General features: G+C 45.7%; 1 protein-coding gene across 4 annotated transcripts; it reads left to right on the plus strand.

The window, feature by feature from the left end:
* The first annotated feature begins 1,324 nt into the window (after positions 1 to 1,324).
* LOC308464715 (semaphorin-4A-like) lies at positions 1,325 to 24,615 on the plus strand. Of its 4 annotated transcripts, none has more exons than XM_080984246.1 (14): positions 1,325 to 1,499; positions 4,542 to 4,652; positions 5,267 to 5,427; positions 14,549 to 14,611; positions 15,456 to 15,554; positions 15,800 to 15,911; positions 17,465 to 17,572; positions 17,687 to 17,826; positions 18,298 to 18,467; positions 18,999 to 19,152; positions 20,491 to 20,680; positions 22,409 to 22,524; positions 23,459 to 23,616; positions 24,077 to 24,615. In XM_080984246.1, the coding sequence occupies exons 2-14, from the start codon at positions 4,565 to 4,567 to the stop codon at positions 24,480 to 24,482; spliced, it is 1,965 nt and encodes a 654-aa protein (XP_080840372.1). In that variant the 5' UTR covers positions 1,325 to 1,499; positions 4,542 to 4,564; the 3' UTR covers positions 24,483 to 24,615. The 4 variants fall into 4 exon arrangements, with proteins under 4 accessions (XP_080840372.1, XP_080840373.1, XP_080840370.1 ...); XM_080984244.1 differs by lacking the exon at positions 1,325 to 1,499 and adding an exon at positions 2,074 to 2,179; XM_080984245.1 differs by lacking the exon at positions 1,325 to 1,499 and adding an exon at positions 2,205 to 2,451.
* The last annotated feature ends 609 nt before the right edge of the window (positions 24,616 to 25,224 follow it).

Here is a 25,224-nt window from a genome sequence, read left to right on the forward strand (position 1 = left end):
GCAGCTTGCTGAATACCTCTCAATTGCTCAGGTCCCCGTCCTCACCTCCATAGATTGACTCACAACCCAAATCCATAGATCTCTCTGTTAAATGTTTGCCTAAATCCTAAAAACAAATGGAATACCAACGCCAATCCCTGATCTTCAGAGCTTTCCAGGTTGGAGATGCTCAGGAATGAAGCTGAAGGATGCTTGTGGGTAAATCAGGGCTGGGAGGCAGATTTTAAGCTACCAACAATGGCAGATACAGGAGGGCAAATTAGCAGCACGATGTGCAGCCCGCAAAACCAGCCCCATTGTTAGGCAGCTCTACCATAACGGAAAGTGAGGTCGGAGTCTAGGGGTGCAAGTGGGGGCAGCAGAGCAGGACATTGGCAGGCCCAACCCAAAGGGAATGATTTCTTCTGTGTAAGATTACCTGGAGTTATTATCATGCCTGAGTTGGTTCCCAGTTTGTCTTCATAACTGAGCCATTCCTATGGCTGATCTGGTTCATGTGGTCTTGGGCCCTTCTGTTATGTGCTTCAGATATTTGTGGGGGTGGCAGGGAGGTGAAGAGAGGAGTGCAGGTTCATACTTTGCCTGCTTTAAATTAAAAAATAAAGCGGAGGTGAAGGTCAGCCAGCATGGCCACTTTGGACTTCAATTTGCATCACCCACCTTATGCCGTAGCATCACTCTATTGTTGAATCAACTGCAGATTGTTCTCTCTCTCTCTAGTCGGGACGGGGGAGAAATTTGGTTCAGTTTGCATTTAAAGCCAAATCTAGCAGATTTGAATTTTCCAGAACAAAAACACAAATCCACGCTTATCCAGATTTTCCAATACTTTCTGCCATTAGGAAAGTGATGGAGAAATGCACTTAAAAGTGTGAGGTCAATGACTGATCAACAAGATGTACAGCCACCACACAAGCAAATCCCATGAATGCTCAGAGGCTGACCCAAAGGACTCGCTGCTACATCATAATTGCTTTGGACAACAGATGGTTGCCACAGGATCTCCTAAATCCAAGGGTGTTGCCATTGTTTTACATTCCCAACTTGCTTTCAAAGCTCATTAGACTCTCAAAGACACCAGCAGAAATTTTGTCAAAGGGCTTTTACAAGAAGCTCACCTAATAACACCGGGCTCAATATATGCACCCAATTCCATACAGTTAAAATCCCTGCACAATCTTTTTCAGTGTTTATGAGACTTTATATCCAGTGATCTGATTCTTGGAGGAGTCTTGAACTGGATTGTGTGAGGAATTAAGTAAACTAAGTAGCTGCGCCTGATTTAAACAGCATATTCCATTTTCAGAATTTGAAACTTTTGGTTTCAGATTTGCCAGCCATTTTGTGCGTGCTGAATTGTTGGTGCTAGCATTGTTGTCCCATCATCACCCCAGTTCAGACATCTTATTATGATCCTCCAAAACATGGCTTGCAGTGCAATCCTGATGATGCATACTCAGGAGTAAGTCCTACTGAGTTCAATCAGACTTCATTCCCAAGTAAGTGGGAGCCTTAGAAGATACTACAGAGGTGTGTGTGTGTGTGTGCACGCTCCTCCTCTCATGTTTCCTGATTCTTTCCTCCATTCCTAAGTTTCCTCTGGTGATAGTTTGCTGCTATGTCTGAATTGGGTAAAACCAGAGCTCCTGGTCACCTCCAAGCCCTGATTGGGAATGATGGCTTTAAATGTCATCACCCTGGGCAATTGTAGCACCCATGGTTAAAGGAGACCTGGAATTGGAAGAAGAGAACCAGAATCCTTTCTAGGAGGAGGAGCTTCTGTCACGTTCCCTAACTTCCAGACTTTTGCTTAGAAGAATTGTCTTAACTGAGCCATCTTGGTGGAAGAAATGAAAGTCTAGTAGACCAACCCGTTGCCATTCAGGTGTTTGGAGCTCTAGTTTCTATCAGCCACAGCCTGGGGAACCTCTGGCATATTCAAAACCCACTCTCATAACAAAGAGTTCCATCTGGATGTGGGTGACTGGCAACTTTTCACTAAAAAAAGGGGGGAAATATTGTTTTTTCTGACTTCTGATGCCATTGGTTGCCATTGTTTGATGTCACAGACAAGCAGAGCACCAAAGGGTTGGGGCTTGCTGAGAGAGGTCAGAACAAGGATTGGTGCAAGACGGGGCAGAGCAGATGCAGGGCAAAAAAACTGGAGCCTGAGAAAAGAGTAGGTGCTGGTGAAGGAGAAGACTTTGTGGCCTAACTGGGGAAAGAGCAATTGAACCTGGGGAGGCCAGAGAAAGGGGACGTGGGGTCCTGGGGAAAGGAGGGCCTGGGGAAAGGATGAGCAGAGAAGGCCTGGAAAGCTTCTGATCTACCTCTATGGCTTTGGAATTCCGCCCCAGGAATTTTGGACAAAAAAGAGCATGAGCCTTCAGTTGGTACCATCACTTGTCTTCTTCAGTGGATCTTTCCACAATCAGTGATAACCCCATGCAGGTATTTTCCACCTCACCCGCACTGAAGCTCTCGCCCACAACGTGAGAACTTTAGCTCCCCAACTCAGCCCAGTATACCTGAAGGAGTGTCTCCACCCCCATCGTTCTGCTCGGACACTGAGGTCCAGCTCTGAGGGCCTTCTGGCGGTTCCCTCACTGCGAGAAGCAAAATTACAGGGAACCAGGCAGAGGGCCTTCTCGGTAGTGGCGCCCGCCCTGTGGGATGCCCTCCCATCAGATGTCAAGGAAATAAACAACTATCTGACTTTTAGAAGACATCTGAAGGCAGCCCTGTTTAAGGAAGTTTTTATTGTTTGATGTTTTATGGTGTTTTTAATATTTTGTTGGAAGCTGCACAGAGTGGCTGGGGAAGTCCAGCCAGACGGGTGGGGTATGTATGTATGTATGTATGTATGTATAAATAAATAAATAAATAAATATTATTACTACTACTACTACTCTTTTCCTTCCTGCATCTTCAGAAGAGCCTTAGGCAGATGCATCCTAAAGTTGCCACTTTGGCAGCTGAGAGCCATATATTTAGGAATATCTGATCAGCCATCCCATTTCAAGCAGTTGTATTTGATTGCCAAATATTTTATATTTTGTAATAACTTATCTCACACTTAAAGGTAAAGGACCCCTGACCATTAGGTCCAGTCGTGACCGACTCTGGGTGCTCATCTAGCTTTATTGGCCAAGGGAGCCGGAGTACAGCTTCCGGGTCATGTGGCCAGCATGACTAAGCCGCTTCTGGCGAACCAGAGCAGCGCACAGAAATGCCGTTTACCTTCCCGCTGGAGCGGTACCTATTTATCTACTTGCACTTTGACGTGCTTTCGAACTGCTAGGTTGGCAGGAGCAGGGACCGAGCAACGGGAGCTCACCCCGTCGCGGGGATCCGAACCTCTGACCTTCTGATCGGCAAGTCCTAGGCTCTGTGGTTTAACCCACAGCACCACCCGCGTCCCTATCTCACACTTACCGGACTCATAAAATATCAATGTGGTGTACAAAAATAGATGCAACAAAGCACAGAATACCATACCAACAATACACGACAGGGTCCAACCTAAGAAAATTTAAACAGCCGAATAAGTCTGTTAGCATATAAAGGTCTTCAAGATAGTCTAGAAATTTAACAGTGAGGATGCTAGCCAGACGCTTACATACCTGACTTATCGGGAAACCCAGGGGTCAACTAGCAGCATTCCTAAAAGTGATCCCTGTGATGAAGCTACGATATAATAATAATAATAATAATAATAATAATAATAATAATATTTATTTAAATATATTAAATATTTATTTATTTATTTATATTTATAATTCTATTTATTTATAAGTGCTCAGATCCTTAAAATGTCTGGTACTCAAGTTGTTCAGGGCATTGTATGTTAAAATAAAACTTGAACTTGACCCAGTAGCATATGGGCAGTCAATGCCGATATTTTAGAAGACAAGATGTTGGCTGTTTGCCCCCATCAGCATTCTTACTGCTGCATTGTGCAACAGCTGTAGCTTTCAGACCAAGTCCCAGGGGCAGCCCCACATACAGTACATTGCAGTAGTCCAGTCTCAGGGTTATCAACCCACAGCCTGCTGTATTCCAGAAACATCCTTAGCTAGTGTACAGTGGAACCTTGGTTCTTGATCGTCTCCGTTGACGAACGTTTCGGAACTTGAATGCCGAAAACCTGGAAGTTACTGCTTTGGTTTTCAAACGAACGTGCCACGCTGCTTCCATTTTTAGTTTCCCTATTGTATTAAGGCTTCCGCTTTCAGTTTTCGGTTTCTGAACATTTCGGAACGGATTACGTTCGAAAACCGAGGTTCCACTGTACCAGACAAAGCTGGCGAAAAGGACATCTAGCCACAGAGGGCACTTAGGCCTCATATAACAAAGGTGTAGCCAAGGGTATAATATGTCGTTAACTTTTTAGTGATGACTTTCTTTCTTTCTTTCTTTCTTTCTTTCTTTCTTTCTTTCTTTCTTTCTTCTTTCTCCTTCCTTCCTTCCTTCCTCCCTTCCTTCCTTCCCTTCCCTTCCCTTCCGTTCCTTTCTTTTCTTTCTTCTGCATTTCTTGACAGCTACCATCTGCTGATAACCAACCATGAACTCCAAACACTTCTTCATTTGCCTCCTGACGTTTGCCAACGCTCTGGCCACAGAGCTGATGCCAAAGCAAACCACCTCGTTAAGTGAGTAACTCAAAGGAAGACAGAGTCAATATCTGTGCACTAGGGGAGAAGTTGAAAGGGTGCCTCAAAGGAGATGAGCAAGATTTGGGATGGGAAAGGTTAACAGTGGGCTGTGAGTGTATTCATTGGTAGGAATAAACTATTATACCTCATCTAGTCCTGTGCTAACATTCAGAATTGGTGGATCATGCACATCTGGGTGGGAGAGCAGGATCACATCCATCTGCTCCTGATGTTTGTCATCTGTGGATTCTTAGCACGTGCACAGGACTAGAAACTTGAGACTGTTGAGTATTTGCACTGTATGCATATGCCGTCTGCACCCACCATTGTGCATGTGAAGATGTCCCTTTCAAAATGGCACCAGACTATGTGCTATGCTGGGCACACTGGGCCCATGTTGGGGACAGAGTTGCTACATATTCACACACACCACCCAATGATCCATCCTGTAATACACCCTCACTGGTCATGGTACAAAAGGGACACACTGACTTTGCCTCTGAGGAGCAGGAAGCGAAAAAGCTGAGCACCACTGAGCACTGGAAACCAGGACTGGCTACCAAACGCTTGCTGAAAATGTACCTAGCCTTATTCTCTTTTTTTATCCTCAGGGGACCCTAGACGAAAGATTTTCCCATTCATGCAAAAAGGGGTTCAGAATTGGGACACTTTCCTACTGAGCAAAAACAAGAAAACTCTCTATGTGGGTGCCAGAGACACTATCCTCGCCCTTGACATTCGCACGGATACCACCATCAGGGTGAAGCATGAGGTGAGTGGGAAATGGGGTTTCAGGATATGAAGTGCTGGAGAAAGTGAGAGGAAAGGTCTGGAGTGGTGTTCTGATGAGGGTGCTCACCCACATTATTCAAGATGACAACCCTTTCAACCCTGCCCCCTGTTTTGTGGGAGATACTGAGGACCCTTTAAAAAATGTTTCTATGTGTGCATTGGCGTTCATCATGTTTCAGCCCTTCCTGCCCCAAGACCGCATTACTTCCTAGTTTTATCAAACCACTGTTTGCCATTAGACACCCCAACCAGGAAACTATGGCTTGCACCAGGTTTGAAGGGTAAGCAGCAGCTTAATGTTGGTTAAAGTCCTGATTCAATGTAGGTAAATAAATCATCATGTCTTTGGTTCGTTTTAATGGCTTTTTACTTAGGATTCTGGGTGCAGCCTTCCTGGGGGCGGGGGGAGGTTTTGTTTAATTAACCCAATTTGCCACCTGTGTGGCATGTCTGTTGCAGGATTACATCAAGGTCACAAGAGATTGTGCAGAAATCCATTTAGTAGCTGCAAGGCCTTCCACCATGGGCATCCTCTAGTGCTGAGAAAATAAGCCCTGATTGGGGGGGCCACTAGGGGCGCATTGGAAGATGGCCGACAATACCAGCTCTCCGGCCCACACGAGGTAATTAAGAGGCTGTTATGGGAGTATGCAGCCTCCCTTGTTGCCCCAAGGGAATGGGGAACACTGCCCTTGCCTGCTGTGCCCATAAATCACCCCCGGATTCAAAAGAAGGGGGTGAGGGCACTAGGCAGAATGCCCTTGTGTGGACTCCAGTTCTCCTGGACGCTGTCTCTGATTGCGCCACTAGCTGCAGCAACATGAAATAAACAATTAGGAAGAAGCAAATGCACATAACAACAACAACAACAACAACAACAAAGACTTTATTTGCGTAGCCAACAGGCCATAGCATCAAAGGACAAACACCGACAAAAATACATTACAAATATAGTTACCGTATAATCTTATGGCCTATTAAAACCCTAGGTAAAAGGTGCATTATCATTCATCAATGACCCTCTGTCCCATGGGCGGCGGCCTTTTCTCTGGTAGATTGTTCCAGGTCGGTTAAGTAAACAGACCAGCCAAATTGAAAGATTATAAATATAAATGGTCAGGACAGGGAGAGAGCTAATAATAACCAGATGCAGATAAGTTAATACTGAGGGCAATCTGGCTGCGACATCTGTCACCCCATTGATCGCCAGGGTTGATTCGGCTGATCTGGCTGGCTAGGCGGGTGTCCCCTTCCTCCCTCACTGCTCCATGTGCATCCCTCCCGAAGCTGCGCGCTCGGTGGAAGAGGACGACCATCCCAGATAGAAGGAGTGTACCATTCTTCGGTCAAGGGTATACAATAGCACATATTTCAAGTGAAGAATGGGGAGTAAAGACTGCTAATAGAAGGGACCTCTGCGAAAGAAGAGCGTCGGGTTGGATCAACAGGAATATATCATGAGAAGATTCATCAAAGGCTGGTATGTCGGCAGCAGGACTGGATGGGGGGGGAAACTAACCTTTCTTTCTGTTCTATGTGATTACCCAATAATCCCCCCTCACAAGACAGAACCATCGCTTAAAGGACCTAAGCTGGATGATTTAAGACTGTGTGGAAATGAATTCTAACCAAAAGCATGTTTTATGGAGATCAAGAAAAGTACAAGAGCTTTTGGGATGACGCAGCAAAAAATAGCGTCGCCATGTTGGCAAGTTCTGTCGAAAGATTTACGACCGGGAGGAGGAATGGATTTGTTTTCATACTGCTGGCGAACCTCCTCAGAGGACTAAGAAAAGCGACAGATTTATGAAGATTAATGATGGTAAGAGTGTTTTTATCTATGGAAGCGATGATATACTGAAACCATCTGGATATGACTCTTGGACGAATGGAAAAATTCACACAGGATTACAATTTGTTTTGACCCGCTTATGGAGACTATCAGAGGTCACAAAGAGAAAGGAAAAATATATGAAAATAACAAGATGAGAGATGGAAAACAACAAGAAAGGACATTATTATGAATATTATTTGGACAGATTTGTGGACATTAAAGCAGCAGCAAGAAGATGATTGGATCCCCTTCGGAACTTGAAATATGGGTACCCCCAACAAAAATTTAAAATTCGGCTTTGTAATTTGGAATTTATGTGATGTGATTTGATTTGATTGGTCGGTTAATAAAAATTATTTAAAAGAAAGAAAGAAAGAAAGAAAGAAAGAAAGAAAGAAAGAAAGAAAGAAAGAAAGAAAGAATATAAGCCCTGATTGGCTGAAGGAAATTTATTTATTTATTTATTTATTTATTTACGGCTATTAGCCCATAAAGTATGTACAAACATAAAAGCACAGAGGCATAAAGACCGATATATTCGGCACCAGAAGGTGAACACCATGATGCAGGGGTGGGTCATTGAGCAGAGCCAGATAACAGCTTGGGGCCCGGAGAGCTCCAAGGGACGGATCCCAGAAAAAGGAAAACTGAAGACGAGATCCGACATGCACTCTCTTCAAAACTGTCCGATTAGTTTTTGATGTTGTTGTTTTTGGTGGTTTTTGTGTGTGAGATAACCGCATTCAGGAATCTCGCCACCTGCAGAGTTACAGAAGGATCTGTATCCTGCAAAAGTAGTGCGGCATGTGACTCAGCAGGCCTGCCAACCAAGCGCAGTAAAGCAGGACCCAGGAATTTAGTCCTGGCTATGCTATGTAGGGGACAGTTGAACATTATATGTGGGAGAGAATCAACAGTTTTCCCGTCACACACGCATAGCGGAGACACCAAACCCTTGGAAAATCTGTGGCTCAGCAGGTTCGATGGAAGGACATTGAACCTTGCACGAATAAATGCAAGTCGGTGTGGTACAGATGAAAGAGATGACATGTATGATGGAAGGCCAAGTGGTGGGGTTATTCCGTGATACCTGGGGGAGCAGACACCCCCACCCCCGGCGAGGTTGTGTTGATTTTCAATGTCTGCTAATCTTTGCTCAATAAGTCTTTTGGCTGAGCGTAAGTTCATCTTTAAGGAGTCCGCTGGGGAAATTCCGATGCTCAGAAGTTTGGCATGGATTTTTCCTACCCACGGATTGACAAAGTCGTCCCGCCAGAGGCACTGAAAAAGGTAATGGTCGGGAAGCCTATGCCAGCTGGACAGCCAATAACCAAAGACTCGCTTCCAGATGACAGTCTCCAATGATGCAATCCTTAACTCCAGACGTATGGCTGCGTTGCTCACACACATGGGGAGTTTCAGGAGGCGACGGAGAAACTGATTCTGCAATGTCCCCAACGATGTTAAATTGGACCCTGGGGCCCAGAGCGGGGCAGCATAACAGAGGGTGGAAACCACTTTTGCATGGTACACCTTCAATGCAGAAGGGATGTGGGAGGCTCCGTCGGCCGCAAAAAATTGGAGTAGAGTATAAAGTATTGTTTTCCCTTTGTTTAGTAAATACTGTATCTGTGGCTTCCAGCTTAGGTTGTAGTGAAAAGACTCCCAGGTATTTAAATTTGAAAACCTGTTCTAATTGGACTCCATCTAACTTCCAGCTGTAAGTTTTCCGAGACCTGGTAAAGACCAGGACTTTAGATTTCCCATGATTAATTGTCAGATGGTTGAGTTTGCAATAAGCCGCAAAAATCTTTAGAGCTCTGCATAAACCGACTCTAGAGTAGGAAAGGATCGCTGCATCGTCGGCATATAGGAGCAGAGGGCAGCGAAAATCAGCTAGGCGGGGGGCATGAATGTTGGCTTGAGACTCATTCAGAAAGAGCTTCATATCGCTAATAAACAAGTTGAAGAGGAGTGGGGCCAAAATGCAGCCTTGGCGCACACCTCTATTTATTGGGACCTCGTTGGATAGGTTTCCCGCCGGTGTGAGTCTCACTCTAGCCGACGACCCATGGTGTAATTGGGTTATAAGCCATAACAGCCTTCTATCTATGCCCCATCTCTCTAATTTCTTCCATAGACAGTTTCTTGGGATACTGTCGAAGGCGGCCTTTAGGTCTATGAAAGCGACACATAGGCGCCCCCGACTCGGGGCAGAATATTTTCTGGCAAGATGATACATGATTACCATATGGTCAGTGGTCGAATAATTGTTCCTAAAGCCCGCTTGCTCGTGGCCAATCAAATTTGAGTCGTTTGCCCAATGGGACAGCTTAGACAGCAAAAATTTTGCATAGATTTTCCCGATGATAGACAAAAGGCTGATGTTCCGATAGTTCTCCGGGTCAGCAGGGGGACCCTTTTTATGGACTGGCACGATCACGGCCTCCTTCCATGACCTAGGGATAAGCCCCGTAGAATTAATTGCATCAAAGGCTTTGGCCAGGATTTCAGCCCACCACCTCGGTTGTGCAACAATAGCCTCAGCAGGGACTAGATCCGGCCCGGGGGCTTTGCCCGTTTTCAGATCTAATATCAAGTCCATTATCAGGTCTGGGTCGGTAGAGGGCCACAAAGGTAGATGGTCGGCTCGGAATTCAGTGGATGAGTTGGATTCCTCTGCCAAGGAGAAATATTTACTCAAGAATTGTTCCCATGTGGGCGCAGGGATAATCGTCAGTGGGTACTTCCTTCCTCTTATGTTTATCAAAGCCCAAAATTCCTGTGGTCTGTGGGATCTAGAGGCCGCAATCAAGGCTCGCCAACGCTTTAGATACCACTCACGTTTGGCCAGCTTTAAAGTCTGTTTGTATGCTCTTTTGGCTTGTAAATAGGAGGATGGTAGAGCCTGGGCATTAGAGTTTTTGTATTCATTATAGATGGAACGAAGAAGGGATCTTGCTTGTTTGCAAGAGGTGTTAAACCAAGGGGCCCCAGCACTGCAATGCGCTACTTTCGCCTTTTGAGGAGGTGATGTAAAAAAAGTGGTAAGGTTTGTTGTAAGAAGGTTAAAAAGTTTCAAAACCGAATTGGAATCTTGTAAATCAGTAGTTATTTGAGGTAGATAGGCAGTGATTTCCCTATGGAAAAAATCCTGGTATTTTTGGGCCACAGCCTCCGACCATTTGATCCCTCTTATTTTGGTCGCTGATGAGGTTTCCAGAGGGACTGAGTGTTTATAGTCCTTCTGGTACCGGAACAATGACAAAGTGGTCACTATTGGGAGGTGATCACTGAAATGTTGGTTTTCAACTTGGAAGGAAAGTACATTGACGGCCAAATTTGCGGAGATCAAGAAGTAATCGATAACACTGTTAGATGCTGGTCCCAGGTGAGTGAACTCCCCCGGTATATCGGGGGGGAAAGTGCCGTTCAAGAATACTAGATTCAGGCGAATGGCCATTTGGTAAAGGGTCACTCCAGCTTTGTTTACTCTGTTGTCCTTTGAAGTTCTAATTCTAGCATGTTCCAAGTCAAAGTTGTCCAAACATGGGGGAGTCCACCATTTGGACTTGGTTAGTAGGTCCCAATTTGTGGCAATTCGAGCATTAAAGTCTCCCCCAATTAAGGAGTACGAGTTAGGGCATTTGGTATGACATGACAATAGGTGATTTTCAAATGATTCCCATCTCCAATCAAGATCAGGTGCTGAGCCTTCGGGGGGGAGATAAACATTAGTAATTAGTAATGAGGACTCCCCTTCTGCGATCAGTCCAGAAAGAGCAAAAGGCGGGGAAGCCCGTACCAGAGTGAATTTGGCGCAAAGTTGGAGTGAGATCCCAATCAAAAGACCCCCTTTGGGGCGACCACCTTTCAAGGAAGGGGAGGCCGGAAGTGTTAGAAGATCAAAGCCGTCTATGGTAATCTCTTCCTCATCCCATGTTTCTTGGAATAGGATGATGTTAAATGAATTTATGTACTTCCTGAATTCGGGGTCTGATTTTTTGGTTCTCCAACCAGCAATGTTCCAGCTAAGTATTGATAATGTCGGGTCCTTGTGCTGTCCCGGTAATTGTCACTTTGAGTTGTTTAATGGGTTCTTGGAGGTAGAGCGAGGTCCCATAAGGAAATCAGTAATTTTAGTTTGTGCGGATAAAGTCTTCTTCTGTGTTGATTGAATCTGTGATTTGGTAACATTAACAGGCAGGAAGGGCTTTGCCGGGGAGGAAGAATTAGGCAAAGTTGGTGAGGTCGGATGCTGTTCATTGAGGTGAGTAGTAGCAAGTCTTTGATGGGCTATACTAGTAGATCCGTCAGAGTTATCAGTCTTAACCAGGGTAGCACTAAGAGGTGTTCCAGTCATCACTTGTAGTTGCTGCGCAGCTGGAGAAGAGTTATCACGCAGATGTATAGAAAGACGTGAACGTGGGGATGGTACATGCATAGTCATTTCCTGGTGATCTTCAGACTGGGTAGATTCTAGCTCAGGCATTGAGGCAAAGGAATCATCAACTTCCATATTTTGATTGGACATAAGGTCTAAGACGGGAGTATTGAGTTTATCAACTTCCTCCACGGTAGAATGGTGCTGTTGGAGCTGTTGGTCAACAGGTGATTGCTGATTCAGATCAGTAGGGGGTAACAAAGTAGCAGGTTGAGAGATTATCAGGGCATTTGATGGAGACGCCTTGTGGGACGTGGAGTGCCTGCTCTCCTCTCTCATCGGCATAGAGGGGTCCCCTTGCGATAGGAGTCTTTGTTTGAGTAGATCCAATCTATCGAGAATAGCCTGCTGTTCTTCTGAAGGGAGTTTTCCATAAGAGAGGATAAGATTTCTCTCTTCAGGGATATTCCAATCTCCGCTTGCAATTGGATCATTCCTCAGTGTAGCTAGATGGGCACTTGAGGTCGCAGATGGAACAGGGGGTACCCGGCTAGGTGTTTTCCCCTTTATTATAGGAACAGAAGGAGGAAACGAGCGTTCATTGCCGGTTAAGATGTTGGCAAAAAGAGGTTTAACACTCGTGTCCTTAAAGACTCTTGTTGTTACAATCTCCCAGGGTGCCAGCCGATCTTTCTGTCTTGCAAGGAGATGTGGGATCCTTGCAGACTGGAAGGAGAGCATAAATTTCCTTGGCCAGGGCGTGGCAATTAGGGGTACTACAGATATAAGATCTATCTGGAAAAAAGGAATATTTAACAAATCACGTAGGTACCCTTTAGCCATCCTCAGGTTATTCCACCTAAGTCTGGGGGCGTCACGGGAAAAAATGGCTAGACATATTTTATTAGGTTGAAAAATCAAGGATTGCCTATTCCTTTGGGGCAGTGGCGGCCTGCATCTTGAGCTCTTAAGGTGAGATTTCTGGTCAGGTTGTCTCTTTAAGGCACTTACAAGCTGCACAGGAGATTGATGCAAATTAGATAGCTCAGTTGAGGAAGGTAGATGAGCCAGAAGGGCCCGTGAAAGTTTATTCAATGACAAAGAAATCCCCTCCAATTCCTTGAAAATGAAGCTTAAAGTCCTGATTACCAGTTGTATTTGATCAGGTACTAATTCATGGGCAGTTTGCCCTAATGCGTCCCGTTTCAATGACGGAGGTGTAATTAGGGTATCAGGGAGGAGGGCTTCCCTATGGCTTCCATCCCCCGTTGGATCAGCTAGCTTTTCCGGCTCTCCTTGATCATACAGAGGCCAAAAGCGGTTGTATGTTTCCACCGCAGAAACAATTACTTGCTCTGTTTTGCTGTTATTGTTAGTAGATGGTGGGGGAGATTCAAGCTTCGACTGCTTTACTCTTGGAGGTGAGCAACCTTTCTCAGCAGATCTTGGTCGCTTGCCATGACCCATTTGTCGCTGTCTCACTAACTACGGAGGTTCAAAGTAGAGATAAACGGAGATAAAAGAGAGAACTTATCTGTTATGGGCGCAACTCCTCTGCTACTCCTCCTCCACTTCTCAACATAACCCAGTCTTCAAGGCGGCGTTACTAATCAGCGGCAGGCTTTCTCAGCAGAGGGTTTGAATATCCTTGTTGGTACGTATATTGGCCCCAACAGGCCAACCGTAGAAGTAAAACGATTAAAAACTTCTAACAGAAGTAAAATAATTTAAAAGTCTAATAAAACAGCTATAAAAACGGCAGTAAAAGGCTATAAAAGGCTATAAAAGGTTTGTAATCCGGAGGGTTCACGAAGGAGAAGTTGTTACAGCCGCCATCTTCCTCCCAGAACTGTCAATCTACTCTCCCTTTTGTAGAAAAGCTGGCCTTTGGCCTGGGTCTAATGGCGCCTGATAAAGGTTTGTGCGATGCAACATCCACAGATGCCTCAATACAGTTTACTGGGGGGTCTGTAACTCTAATGGTTGGAATTGGGTGTGGCCAGCTAACTTTTGGACTTTACCCAGATCCTGAAAGGTGTTTTTACACTGTTAGTCTTAACTGTCTTTTTATGGTAAAGGGTTTATTTTTGCTTTGTAACCTCTTTAATAGTTAATTTGTATTTATTTCCTTGCATGGCCCCATTAGCAGAAAGCAAGAGGGGAGAAGAGGGGGCAGCACAGCAGCGACAGGGAAGCAATTAAAGTTTACAATTTAACGTGAACCCACCTAATCTGCACTTCCCCAAGCTGGAACACAGCTTTCCTGCAAAACTTGCACTTCTCAGAATTTTGCAGTGCCGTTCTCCATCTAAACTTCAAAGAAAGTGTGTATCAAGGAAATGGTGCACAAAAATTTACGTTACTTAAAACATGCAAAAATGTAAATATTGGGTAAAAAAAAAACCTTCAGAAAGAAAAGCACAAACTGATGCAGAAATGTGGAGAGCTGAACTTCAGGTTCAAAATGAGAAACCAAAATGGATGAATAATTCCATCCCTATATCCTGCAAGAAGCAGACGGCTCAGTCACATGGCTCCATAACCATGATTTGGCATTTTGTCTCAAGCAAGTCAGTGCTTTATCAAGGACCAGAGTTTAGAGACTGTTGACAGATGCAGCCTTGCTTATTTATTTGCTTATTTAATGCATTTCTAAATTACCGGATATTTGAAAATCTCTTGAGCAATTTATAAAAATATAACACAAAACCGTTAAAACTATATTTATAAAAACAGAAATTTAGTCTTGACTTTCATCTTCCTATTTGCAAAATAACTCTGCAGGTGAATCCCAGTAAGGCTGAACATATGCAGTCTGACTATTTCCCCCTTCTTTTGTTTCTCCTCCTCTAAAATGCCCTTCTTCCCCTTTTCCTGCAATAGATACAGTGGAGTCCCACGGCTGATAAAAAGGATAACTGTGCCTTGAAGGTGAAAAACAAAGAGGTAATGCAGTGGGGATAGAGGAAGTGCTGCCTCCCAGTTTAGGAATGTGGTGTGCACCTGTGTGCATTTCCCTCTTTCCTTTTGCTGGTTTGAATGCCCACCTCCACTCCGAAGCTGCTACCTGACCTGTGCGTGGGAGGTGGGGTGGGATGGAGATAGAAACTCAGCTGCATGAACACAGGCAACATAAGAACCACAGGCGATCCTCTTTCAAATTGCTGAGAAATAATACCAGTATATCCTGAACTATCTTATGCACAGGGATGCAGGTGGCGCTGTGGGTTAAACCACCGTGCCGCTTGGGCCTGCCAATTGAAAGGTTGGTTCTAACAAAACACCATTATGACCAGTCTGCAGAATTATCTAGTGGCACCACTGCTTATTTTGACTAAATAAATCTGTTATCCTTTAACCCCTTCAAGAACTATTATTATTATGGTATGTGCTTGCATGCAGGAAAGGGGCCGGGTTTTCATGCATTCTTGATTGCTATTTAACAACCACCCAGTGGAAATCTTCTTTGGGATGCAAACGTAACTGGAAGTCTCGTAATCTGGGGAACCGGGTTCGCCTCTCCGCTCCTCCACATGCAGCTGCTGGGTGACCTTGGGCCAGTCACACTTCTTTGAAGTCTCTCAGCCCCACTCACCTCACAGAGTGTTTGTTGTGGGGGAGGAAGGGAAAGGAAAATGTTAGCTGCTTTGAGACTCCTTAAAAGGGAGTGAAAGGCGGGATATCAAATCCAAACTCTTCTTCTTCTTCTTCTTCTTCTTCTTCTTCTTCTTCTTCTTCTTCTTCTTCTTCTGGAAGTTCAATCCTGATTTTCTCACCTTCATCTCCACAGAGGGAATGCTTCAATTTCATCCGTGTCCTGGTGCAACTGAACGACACACACCTTTACACCTGCGGGACGTATGCTTTCAGTCCCACCTGCGCTTACGTTGTGAGTTCTTAGGGGAGAGAGGAAGGGGGGTCCCTTTATAAGGCTAGCAACTTGAAGCTGGGCTTTCAGTGTGGCTGGCCCTGTTCTACGGGACAACATTCCTGCTGAGAATCAACAGGCGCCCACAATCTGTGCTTCCTTTCGACTATAAACAGCTCCATGGGGATGCTTGGTTTCTGAAGGACACCTTCCCATCGATTTTGCTTCTTTTGACCTTTCTCCTTTTCCTTCCCTTGCCTTGCTAGGATCTAACAACATTCAGTCTGGTGAAAGATGCAGAAGGCAAGCCCCTCCTCCTGCAAGGGAAGGGTGTCTCTCCCTATAGCCCTTACTATGGGAACACCGCAATCCTCGTTGGTGAGCCACCTGGAAGGGGAGGGGTTCCACTTCCTTGGAAGTCGAAAGTTTGCACCATCCTATTGTCTGCTTTGGCATTCCACAGAAAGCATAGGGACACAGGTGGCACTTTGGTCTAAACCACCAAGCCTAGAGCTTGCCAATTGAATCCCCGCAACAGGGTGAGCTCCCGTTGCTCGGTCCCTGTTCCTGCCAACCTAGCAGTTCGAAAGCACACCATAAAGTGCAAGTAGATAAATAGGTATCGTTCCAGCGGGAAGGTAAATAGCGTTTCCATGCGCTGCTCTGGTTCAACAGAAGCGGCTTAGTCATGCTGGCCACATGACCCGGAAGCTGTCTACAGACAAACGCCAGCTCCCTCGGCCTATAGAGCAAGATGAGTGCCGCAACCCCAGAGTCATTTGCGACTGGACTTAACTGTCAGGGGTCCTTTACCTTTACCTATTGCCCGCTTCTGCATTCCATAGAGGAAGACAGAGGTCTGTTAAAACATCCACAGTTCTCATGCCATACCCTCCAACAAGTCAACAGCAAAATCCGGGACACGATCTTCCCAACTGCCACCTTCTCTTCTTTTTTTCCTCAAGAGAGAATGGCAGCCATTTTTACGCCATGATCTCACGTGATTTCACGCCGTGATTTCCCCCTTTAAAAGCTCTTTTCTTGGGTGAGGCGCCCCAAAGGGCAGGCCCCTTTAATTCCTTGCCAAAGGCTGTGCTCCTTTCTAGATGATTTGAACTGCAACTCCTATCAGCTGTGCTGGCTGGGGTTGCTGAGAATTATAGTCCAAATCATTCAGAGAACATCCGTCTAGGGAGGATTTCAGCCTGTCCCCTGCCTGTATTTCCTCTTGTTGAAAGATGGACAACATGTCACCCTGCAGTGTGACTAAAATATACCCCAGGCACTGCAATGTGTGAAGCAGTTTGATGAACAGTGCATAGATTCATGCAGCCGCCTTTCCCTGGGGAATATAACTTGTAGGGGTCCTGGGGAGGGAGATGAGCAATCTTAGGAAAGTACCCTGATTTACAAGATATTTAGCAAGGTATCTACAAGGCAAAATTAGGGGCAGTCAGGGCCGGCCCACCCACAAGGCAAGCAACTGCCTCAAGCAGCAGCATCCACAGGAACAGCAAGGAATATATTGCCAGCTGCAGCAGCAATGTGCTCCTTGGAGGCCAGATCTGTCACTGCCCCCCCTTCCCATGCCACCTCGACAGCAGCCTCTTGGTGAATAGGAGGCACTGCTGACGGGGGCTGCCCGTTGGAGTCGCCTGGGCTATGTGCCCATGCCCACCTGGCACGATTCAGAGCGGCCTTTGATTCCCGGCTCAACTATCAGGTAAGGTTGATTTGATTCTCCCTACCTTTGTTCCTGATGGACATCTTAACTCACCTTCTTCCCTGGTGGGGAACGCGCACCATTTTGCAGTTTGCCTCAGGTGCAAAAACATATTAAACTGGCCTTGTGGGCAGTGAATTATAAGCACTCGAGAAAACGGGCTGAAGGGGAAGGAGGAGTCACCTTCTCTCCTGCCTTTACCCTGCAGATGGTGAACTTTACACTGCCACCCAGGAAAATGTTCCAGGGAATGAGCCAATCATCACTCGAACCCTGGGCAGTAGTTCAGTTTTGAAGAATGAGCACTGGATGACTGGTAAGGGCAGATGCTGAGGGAGCGGGGAAGGGCCTTAGAAACTAAATCAGATCTCACATCTGGCAGTTTTCTTCTCCTCCCCTCCCCTCCCCTCCCCTCCCCTCCCCTCCCCAGGTGATGCAACATTCGTGGCCTCCTTCAACATCCCAGCCCCCCCCAATGACGACAAAGTCTATTTTTTCTTTTGGGAAACAGCAAAGGAGTATGACTTCTTTGAGAAAGTCATCATCTCCAGGGTTGCTCGCATCTGCAAGGTGAGCTGCCTCCAAAATCAAGGAAGCTTTTGAGCAGGAACTTTTTTTCAGTGCTGTGAGCATGTGCAGAGGTTGAATGGTCTTCTGTTCTGGATGCTTTAGCTGAAGTTCCCGCATTGCAGGGGGTTAGACTAGATGAGCCTTGGGGTCCCTTCCAACTCTACAATTTTCTGATTCTGTGACACTGAGTTGGTGCGGAACACGACCAGTCTTCATCGTAGCTCAGCTTCCCTTTTATAAAATCCTCCAAGGCAGCTTACAAGCTTGCTAAACTCAAGACGGAAATGTACAGCACCGCATGATGAAACAGTAAGCAACAAAGCAAACCATAAAATTAATAGGATGAATAAAGAAAAGCAGCAATCAGTTTATCTCAAAAGAGCTGTCAGAGAATGCCTGGGGCTGCTCCTTAAAAGGACTATGCCTACCAATCTGATTTGTCAGTGATGTTTGCTTTCCCATCCTCTACAGAATGATGTCGGAGGAAAAACGTTGCTGCAGAAGAAATGGACCACCTTTCTGAAAGCGCATCTTTCCTGCTCCCAGAAAGGGCAGTTTCCTTATACTGTCATTCAACACGTGTTTGCTGTTTCACATCCAGGAGGCGGTGCATTTTTCTATGGGGTCTTCGTTCCTCAATGGTAAGGCTGTGAGAATCCTTAGTAGCCGGAGCAGGGGAAGAATATTAGCCACTCAGCACAATGGGGGATAGGATTTGGTTCAGTTCCCTTTTTTTAATGGGTCCCTACCTAGTTTTGCATATTCCCAAACAATAAATGAACTGAAACACAAGTACCCTAGGAAATTTGCACTGTTGTGAAGCTGTTCGCATGCAAAAATGCATATGATGAGAAAAGCAACATACACAATGAAAAATATGAAGCTAAACTTCTTGAAAACATGTGTCTCTTAGGGGAAATAAGCACTCAACGCTGACCATGTTTCTGTGGACTTATTTGAGAAAAGATTCACAAACCGATGTAGAAATGTGACAAGCTGAACTTAAAATTGGAAAAGTGAGAAATCGAAATACGCAAATTTATCCATCCCTACCTTGGAATTTGTTTTGGGTCCCACAGTGTGCTAAATACTGGTGAAGTAAATTGACTCCAAGCATATGCAGAGTGCCTTTTCCTTCTAGTGGTGCGGCTGGTTTGTACATCTCTTTGTAGGCAGGTGGGAGGTTTCTGGAGCTCGGCAGTCTGCGCCTTCGACCTTAATGCTATCAACAAAGTCTTTGATAATGGGAGATACAAAGAATTACACAAGAACTGCTCCCGATGGCTGCCCTATGAATGGGAGGCCATGGATCCTCACCCTGGCTCGGTAAGTACCGCTTTTAGCCCTCTGCTTGGAAGTGTGCAATGCCCAGCTGAATACTGCTTCTGGTGAGGATACTGAGCAGGCACCCCAACTCTAGGGGGCCAAGTTGTCTTCAGCCCCTTGAATATTTGTTGGAATGTGGTTGGTATGTGGGTGTGACGTCACAAGTGTTGTGCGTCACAGCATCAGCGGTTGGCTCCTTCAGAGCCCTCAGCCTCCTCTAGATAGTGCAACATCGCATCACGCATGTCCAATGCACACCAGGGGCGCCTCTGATACTGAGAAATGCTTCTTCCTTCTAATTTAACCCCAGATTTTGAAGTTGTCTTTCTGAAGTGGAATCAAATTCAAATTATTTTTGAATGTTTTTGCAAGTTCCTGTGTAATTGCTTTGGCTGTCAGTTCCTTCTGTTAATTTGTGTCCTTTTGCACTGATGGAAATAAGCTGTTGAGAGGTGATTGCACATGCCTGTTGGAATCAGGGAACGCGGGTTCTCAGGGATGCTATGTATAGTTTGACATCAAGTCTTAAAGCAAACCTATGTCCTTAGGCTGTCCTGCCAGAAGATTAGCATCTCCAGTGTTTCCTGTAGTTCTGTTCTGCCAGCTGCTCCACAAGTGAGAAGATACCCTTAACCCAGACCGTGTCGGGCAGGGTTTGTCAACCTGTCCCTAATGCCCACTAGGATTCTAGGTGGGCAGTAGGGGGTTCTATGGCACAAGCTGAATCCTCCTTCCATCAAGCACTGGTGGGCGGTAAGGAAATTTTACCATCAAGAAAGATGCATTAGTGGGCAGTTGGTATAAAAAGGTTGACTATCCCTGGTGTAGGGGATCCCACTTAGGCTGTAGAAAATTATTAGAAAGGTCTAAAGGGTTCTGGAACCCTTTGTAGATCTCCCTTGAAATAAGTGTGTCCTTAGCTCCTGAAATGAATGGTTGCCCCACAAACAGTTCAGTTTCTCCTCTAGGGAGGCTGCGTGTCTTTACAAAACATGGAGCCAAAATTAAAATGGTGCTTCTCAGATGGATGAGACAGCCACTAAACACACCCTACTTAACTGGCTGCTCACGCTGAACATCACACTCACCCTGTGCCATGCAAGACTCTGAATATTTACCAGAACGGGCTTAAGTCACGGATAAAAACTGGAAGAGAACAGTATGGAGGACTCCTATTTAAGTGTGTTAGTCACATCTTCATGCCTTGGGTGAATAGGGGAACAGAGGTCCTCCTTGAAGGCTTCCCATAGGAGCATGTTGGCCTCTGTGAGAGCAGGATGCTAGGCTAGATGGGTCTCAGCCTGATCCAATGGGCCTCTTTTTCTGTTCCCCCTTCAGTGTTCTGTCAGCCCATCATCAGACAAAACCCTCGTTTTCATGAAAGATCATTATATGATGGATCAGACGATTCGGCCACTCTATAACCAGCCCGTGTTTGTGAAGCTCAATGTGAAATACACCCGGATTACAGTACACCAAACTGAGAACATCTTGGGAATTCCCTATACCATACTGTTTCTTGGGACAGGTATGGATGTTGTTTTTTCCTGCCCTGGAGGTCGAGATTAAGACATTTGCTCAGTAACCTTATTCCTTTGACCCAGCAAGGGCTTACAACACAGGTTGCAACATTTAACCCAGGCTTCCTCAACCTCGGCCCTCCAGATGTTTTTGGCCTACAACTCCCATGATCCCTAGCTAGCAGGACCAGTGGTCAGGGTTGATGGTAATTGTCGTCTCAAAACATCTGGAGGGCCGAGTCTGAGGAAGCCTGGTTTAGCCAGATAATGAGCAAGCAAGACTGACTCAATCGTGAATCTTTTGATTTTGAAAAGTCTCAGAAGCGGCCTGTGTGTCAAATTCATTGCACCAAAAGTAGCCAGATAATGGTTAGATAATGCTAATGGTTCTCCCGGTAGAGGCCAGGAAAGCTGCTTGCTGGGATTGTAGAGCTCTTTCCTCACCCCTCTTAGTTCTCTCTGCTTAGCAGCTGATTTACCCTTGGAGTTAGGATGGGGAGCTCTAGGGAACGTATTCACTTTTCCTCCTAGGACTTACCTGGAGCAGATCTACACTCATGGTTTTTAATGTTAATGAAGGGTTAAAGAATGGTTCTGATAACTATATGGACACATGATGTCCTACAGTCGTACCTTGGTTGTTGAACACCTTGGTACTCGGATGTTTTGGCTCCCGAACGCCACAAACCGAACGTCCGATGTAGCTTCCACGGCTTCTGATTTAGTGCAGGAAGCTCCTGCAGCCAATCGGAAGCCACGCCTTGGTTTTCGAACCATTTTGGGAGTTGAATGGACTTCCGGAACAGATTAAGTTCAACAACCAAGGTACGACTGTACTTTTAATGTTCATAATGTGTTATTAAAATGTGATACCAGAGGGCACTGCAGAACAACCGGGAGAAGGGAGACTGTGGTTTGACGAAAGAAACAAATGAAATGTTTAATACAGTCGTACCCTGGAAGTTGAACGGAATCCGTTCCGGAAGTCCGTTTGGCTTCCAAAACATTAGAAAACCAAATCGTGACTTCTCATTGGCTGCAGGAAGTCCCTGCAATCAATCGGAACCCTTGGAACCCGCGTCGGACGTTCAGGTTCCAAAAGAACATTTGCAAACCAGAACAATCACTTCCAGGTTTGCGGCGTTCAGGAGCCAAAACATCCAAGTTCCAGGGCGTTCAGGATCCAAGGTACAACTGTACCATTTTAATAATGTTAAACAGGTTGGTGTAGATCCAGCCTTGGTCAACCAGTCAATTAAAGAGTTGCGGCTCTGAAAGTGGAAGTGCACATTTAAACTATGGCACTTGCACCTGCAGGAGACACGGGAGGCCGCCAGCTTGGATGGCTTTACAAAAGGATTAGACAAATTCATGGAGGATGATGCTATCAGTCTAGCCACGATGGCCCTGCTCTGCCTCCGCAGTCGGAAGCAGCAATGCTTCTGAATTTCCATTGCTGGAAACCACAAGGGGAAGAGGGCTTTTGTGCTCAGATCCTGCCTGCCAATTTCCCACAGGCATCTGGTTGGTTACTGTGAGAACAGGATGCTGGACTAGATGGGTCATTAGCCCAATCAAGTAGGCTCTTCTTGTGTTCTTAAGTGCGGAAGGACTGCACAAGAGGGAGAAACGTCAGCTCCCACCCACTTGATAGTGACAGGCCTGGGTTTCAACAAACTGTTCTGCTACTACCATATCAAATTTCAGACCCTATATCTTTGCTTGGTTTTCCACAGACCAGGGAGCCATTCACAAAGTGGTGGTCGTCGGCAGCGATGCTCACATTATTGAGGAGATCCAGCTGTTTGAGAAGCCAGAGGCAGTCCAAAACCTGCTGCTCTCACCTGAAAAGGTGGGCAGACTCTGTTGGATAGGAACAGGAGCTGCAAGCTTGTAAAAGGGCCTTAGCTTAAGGTTACCAGACGTCCTCGTTTCCCGGGGACGGTCCCCGGATTTACAAATCAGCCCCCATACAAAATCCGTTGAAATTGAAGAGTGTCCCCGGATTCATTGAAAAAAATCTGGTAACCTTACCTTAGTTTAGAGGCTGAGTCTCAAGAACGTTTCCTGTCTGAAACCCTGGAAAGCTGCTAGGCAACAAGGAGCTAGATGAAGCCTGTAGTTTGATGTGGGATAAGGCAGTTTCTTACTTAAACTTGTTCTTTATTCAAGACCACATGAACTAGAACCGTACTTTATTTTAAGGAGAAGGGCCGCAGCTCAGTAATCGAGCAGATGCTTCATGTGTAGAAGGTCCCAAGTTCAATCCTCAGCTAGAAAAAGACTGAAACCCTGGAGAGCCACAATTAAATATAAAACCAGAAAATAAAGAAACTTTGCAGGCAATCAAATTATCACAAGCACAATTCTCAATCGGTGGGTATTATTTGGGGTGAATGAGGCACTGGCATTTTTATTTAACTACATTTTAGATTGTTTTTAAGGCCAGGGCCCATCGCTGCACCATCTGGCAATAAGTCCTACAAGTTAATTACAGTGGTACCTCTGGTTACAGATGGTTCAGGTTACAGACTCCGCTAACCCAGAAATAGTATATTGGGTTAAGAACTTTGCTTCAGGATGAGAACAGAAATCGTGCTCCTGCGGCGTGGCAGCAGCAGGAGGTCCCATTAGCGAAAGTGGTGCTTCAGGTTAAGAACGGACCTCTGGAACGAATTAAGTACTTAATCCGAGGTACCACTGTATACACAATGTAAGGAAGGTCTTCCTTTCTCCTGCCCTCCTAATACTGTAGTAACAAAATATTTCTGTTTGTGCATTCTTAGGGGATCCTTTATGTGGGGTATTCCAAAGGAATTGTACAAGTCCCATTGGCCAACTGTGGCATTCACAAAACCTGTCCTGACTGCATTTTAGCACGAGATCCTTACTGTGCCTGGGATGGAAGGAAATGCAGTGATAACTGGAATAACAAATACAAAAGGTGGGTGTTTGCAGGCTAGAGAAAAGTCTGTGAAAGCACATAGCAGATGAAAGGGTGAATATATGGGGGGATGGGGGGGTTGGTATGATTCACATTTTAATGCAAACCTACCTTATGTGCACGTCAGTTCACAATGTAAGTTGAAAGCCATCTTTCAAAATGCACACTTCTCCAGATTTTTCAAACTGCACAAAAATGCTTATATCGGTGGAAATAATGCAATGCCTTAAAGTACTGCCCTGAGACCTCTGGGTATAGGGCGGGATATAAATTCAATAAATAATAATAGTAATAATAAGTAGGGTCATTTTTGCAAAAATGCACCTGTTTCAGGCAATTGCATAAAAACATTTTAATGTTGGGCGAAATGCACTTGGAGCCATATTAATTTCATATGGACCCTAAGATTGGAAAGACCCAAAGACAGATTACTCTATCCCTGCTTCTTACTATGTTCCAGCATGGCAGGAAAGAGTAACTTTAAGCAAGATGTTGAGACCGGAAACTCAGGCCTTTCGTGCATGCGCAGCAGTGGGAAGAGCAGAGCCTCCTCCAGGCCAATCACCTTGATTGCCGTAGTGGCCGTCATTTTCTTCTGCTACCCAGACACAGTGAAAGTGAAAAGCAAAGTACAGGGGTGCAGGAGCCCCCTCAAAGCCAATAAAACATCCAAGCAAGAGAAAGTCCTGTTCAATGGCAGCCAGAGCATTCTGCAAGTGGACCTTGCCAGAAAACTGCTGACAACTCCAACATCTGCTATGTCAACGTTCTCTGTTCAGGCTATCAGGGCTGACAAAAACTGCTTGGACTTTGGCCTGCCAAACAAGGATGACTCCAGAGGAGCCGTGGCAGCGGAGGGGATCTAGCCTGGCCTACCTGATTCCTCACCAGCTGTTGCAGGGAACAACCTTTCGTGATCTCACCAGCTCACACAGGCAACCTAGCAAGAACAAAAGTATTGTCACAACTGTGATGCTATTACAAAATGCCACCAGAAAACAGGGTGTTACCTCTGATTGCATTTCTTTCCCACCTAGTTCTGTCTGTACAATGCCATGTAAATGCAGGACCTAGCACCAGACAACTGGCCAAATCCTTCCTACGCTTTCAGGTTCCCATCCCTACCTCCATAGACAGGATCCTGGGAAGGGTCCCCATACTCACAGCCAAATCCATAAGTCTCTCTCTTTGGTAAGAAATGCTTACCAAAATTTAGAAGACAGACTCCCCTTGCCCATCTCTGATCTACAGAGCTGTCCAGTTTGGAGTGAAGGCCAGTGTTGGATGTGGTAGTTGGGTCAGGGCTGTTTATTTGGCCTTGCTCAATGTTTTCACACTGAGATGCAACCGCCTAGATGTACCGTATTTTTCGCCCTATAGGACGCACTTTTTCCCCTCCAAAAATGAAGGGGAAATGTGTGTGCGTCCTATGGGGCGAATGCAGGCTTTGCGGACCTCTCCGCAAGCAGCGGGAGAGCTCCCGCTGCTTGCGGGGAGTTGCCTGCATGCTGAAGCCTGCGCGCGCTGAGCTCAGCGCGTCCAGGCTTCGCAGACCTCTCTGCAAGCAGCGGGAGCGCTCCCGCTGCTTGCGGAGAGTTGCCTGCATGC

This window comes from Podarcis pityusensis, assembly GCF_964106645.2.
Source record: "Podarcis pityusensis genome assembly, chromosome: 16".
Classification (NCBI taxonomy): domain Eukaryota; kingdom Metazoa; phylum Chordata; class Lepidosauria; order Squamata; family Lacertidae; genus Podarcis; species Podarcis pityusensis.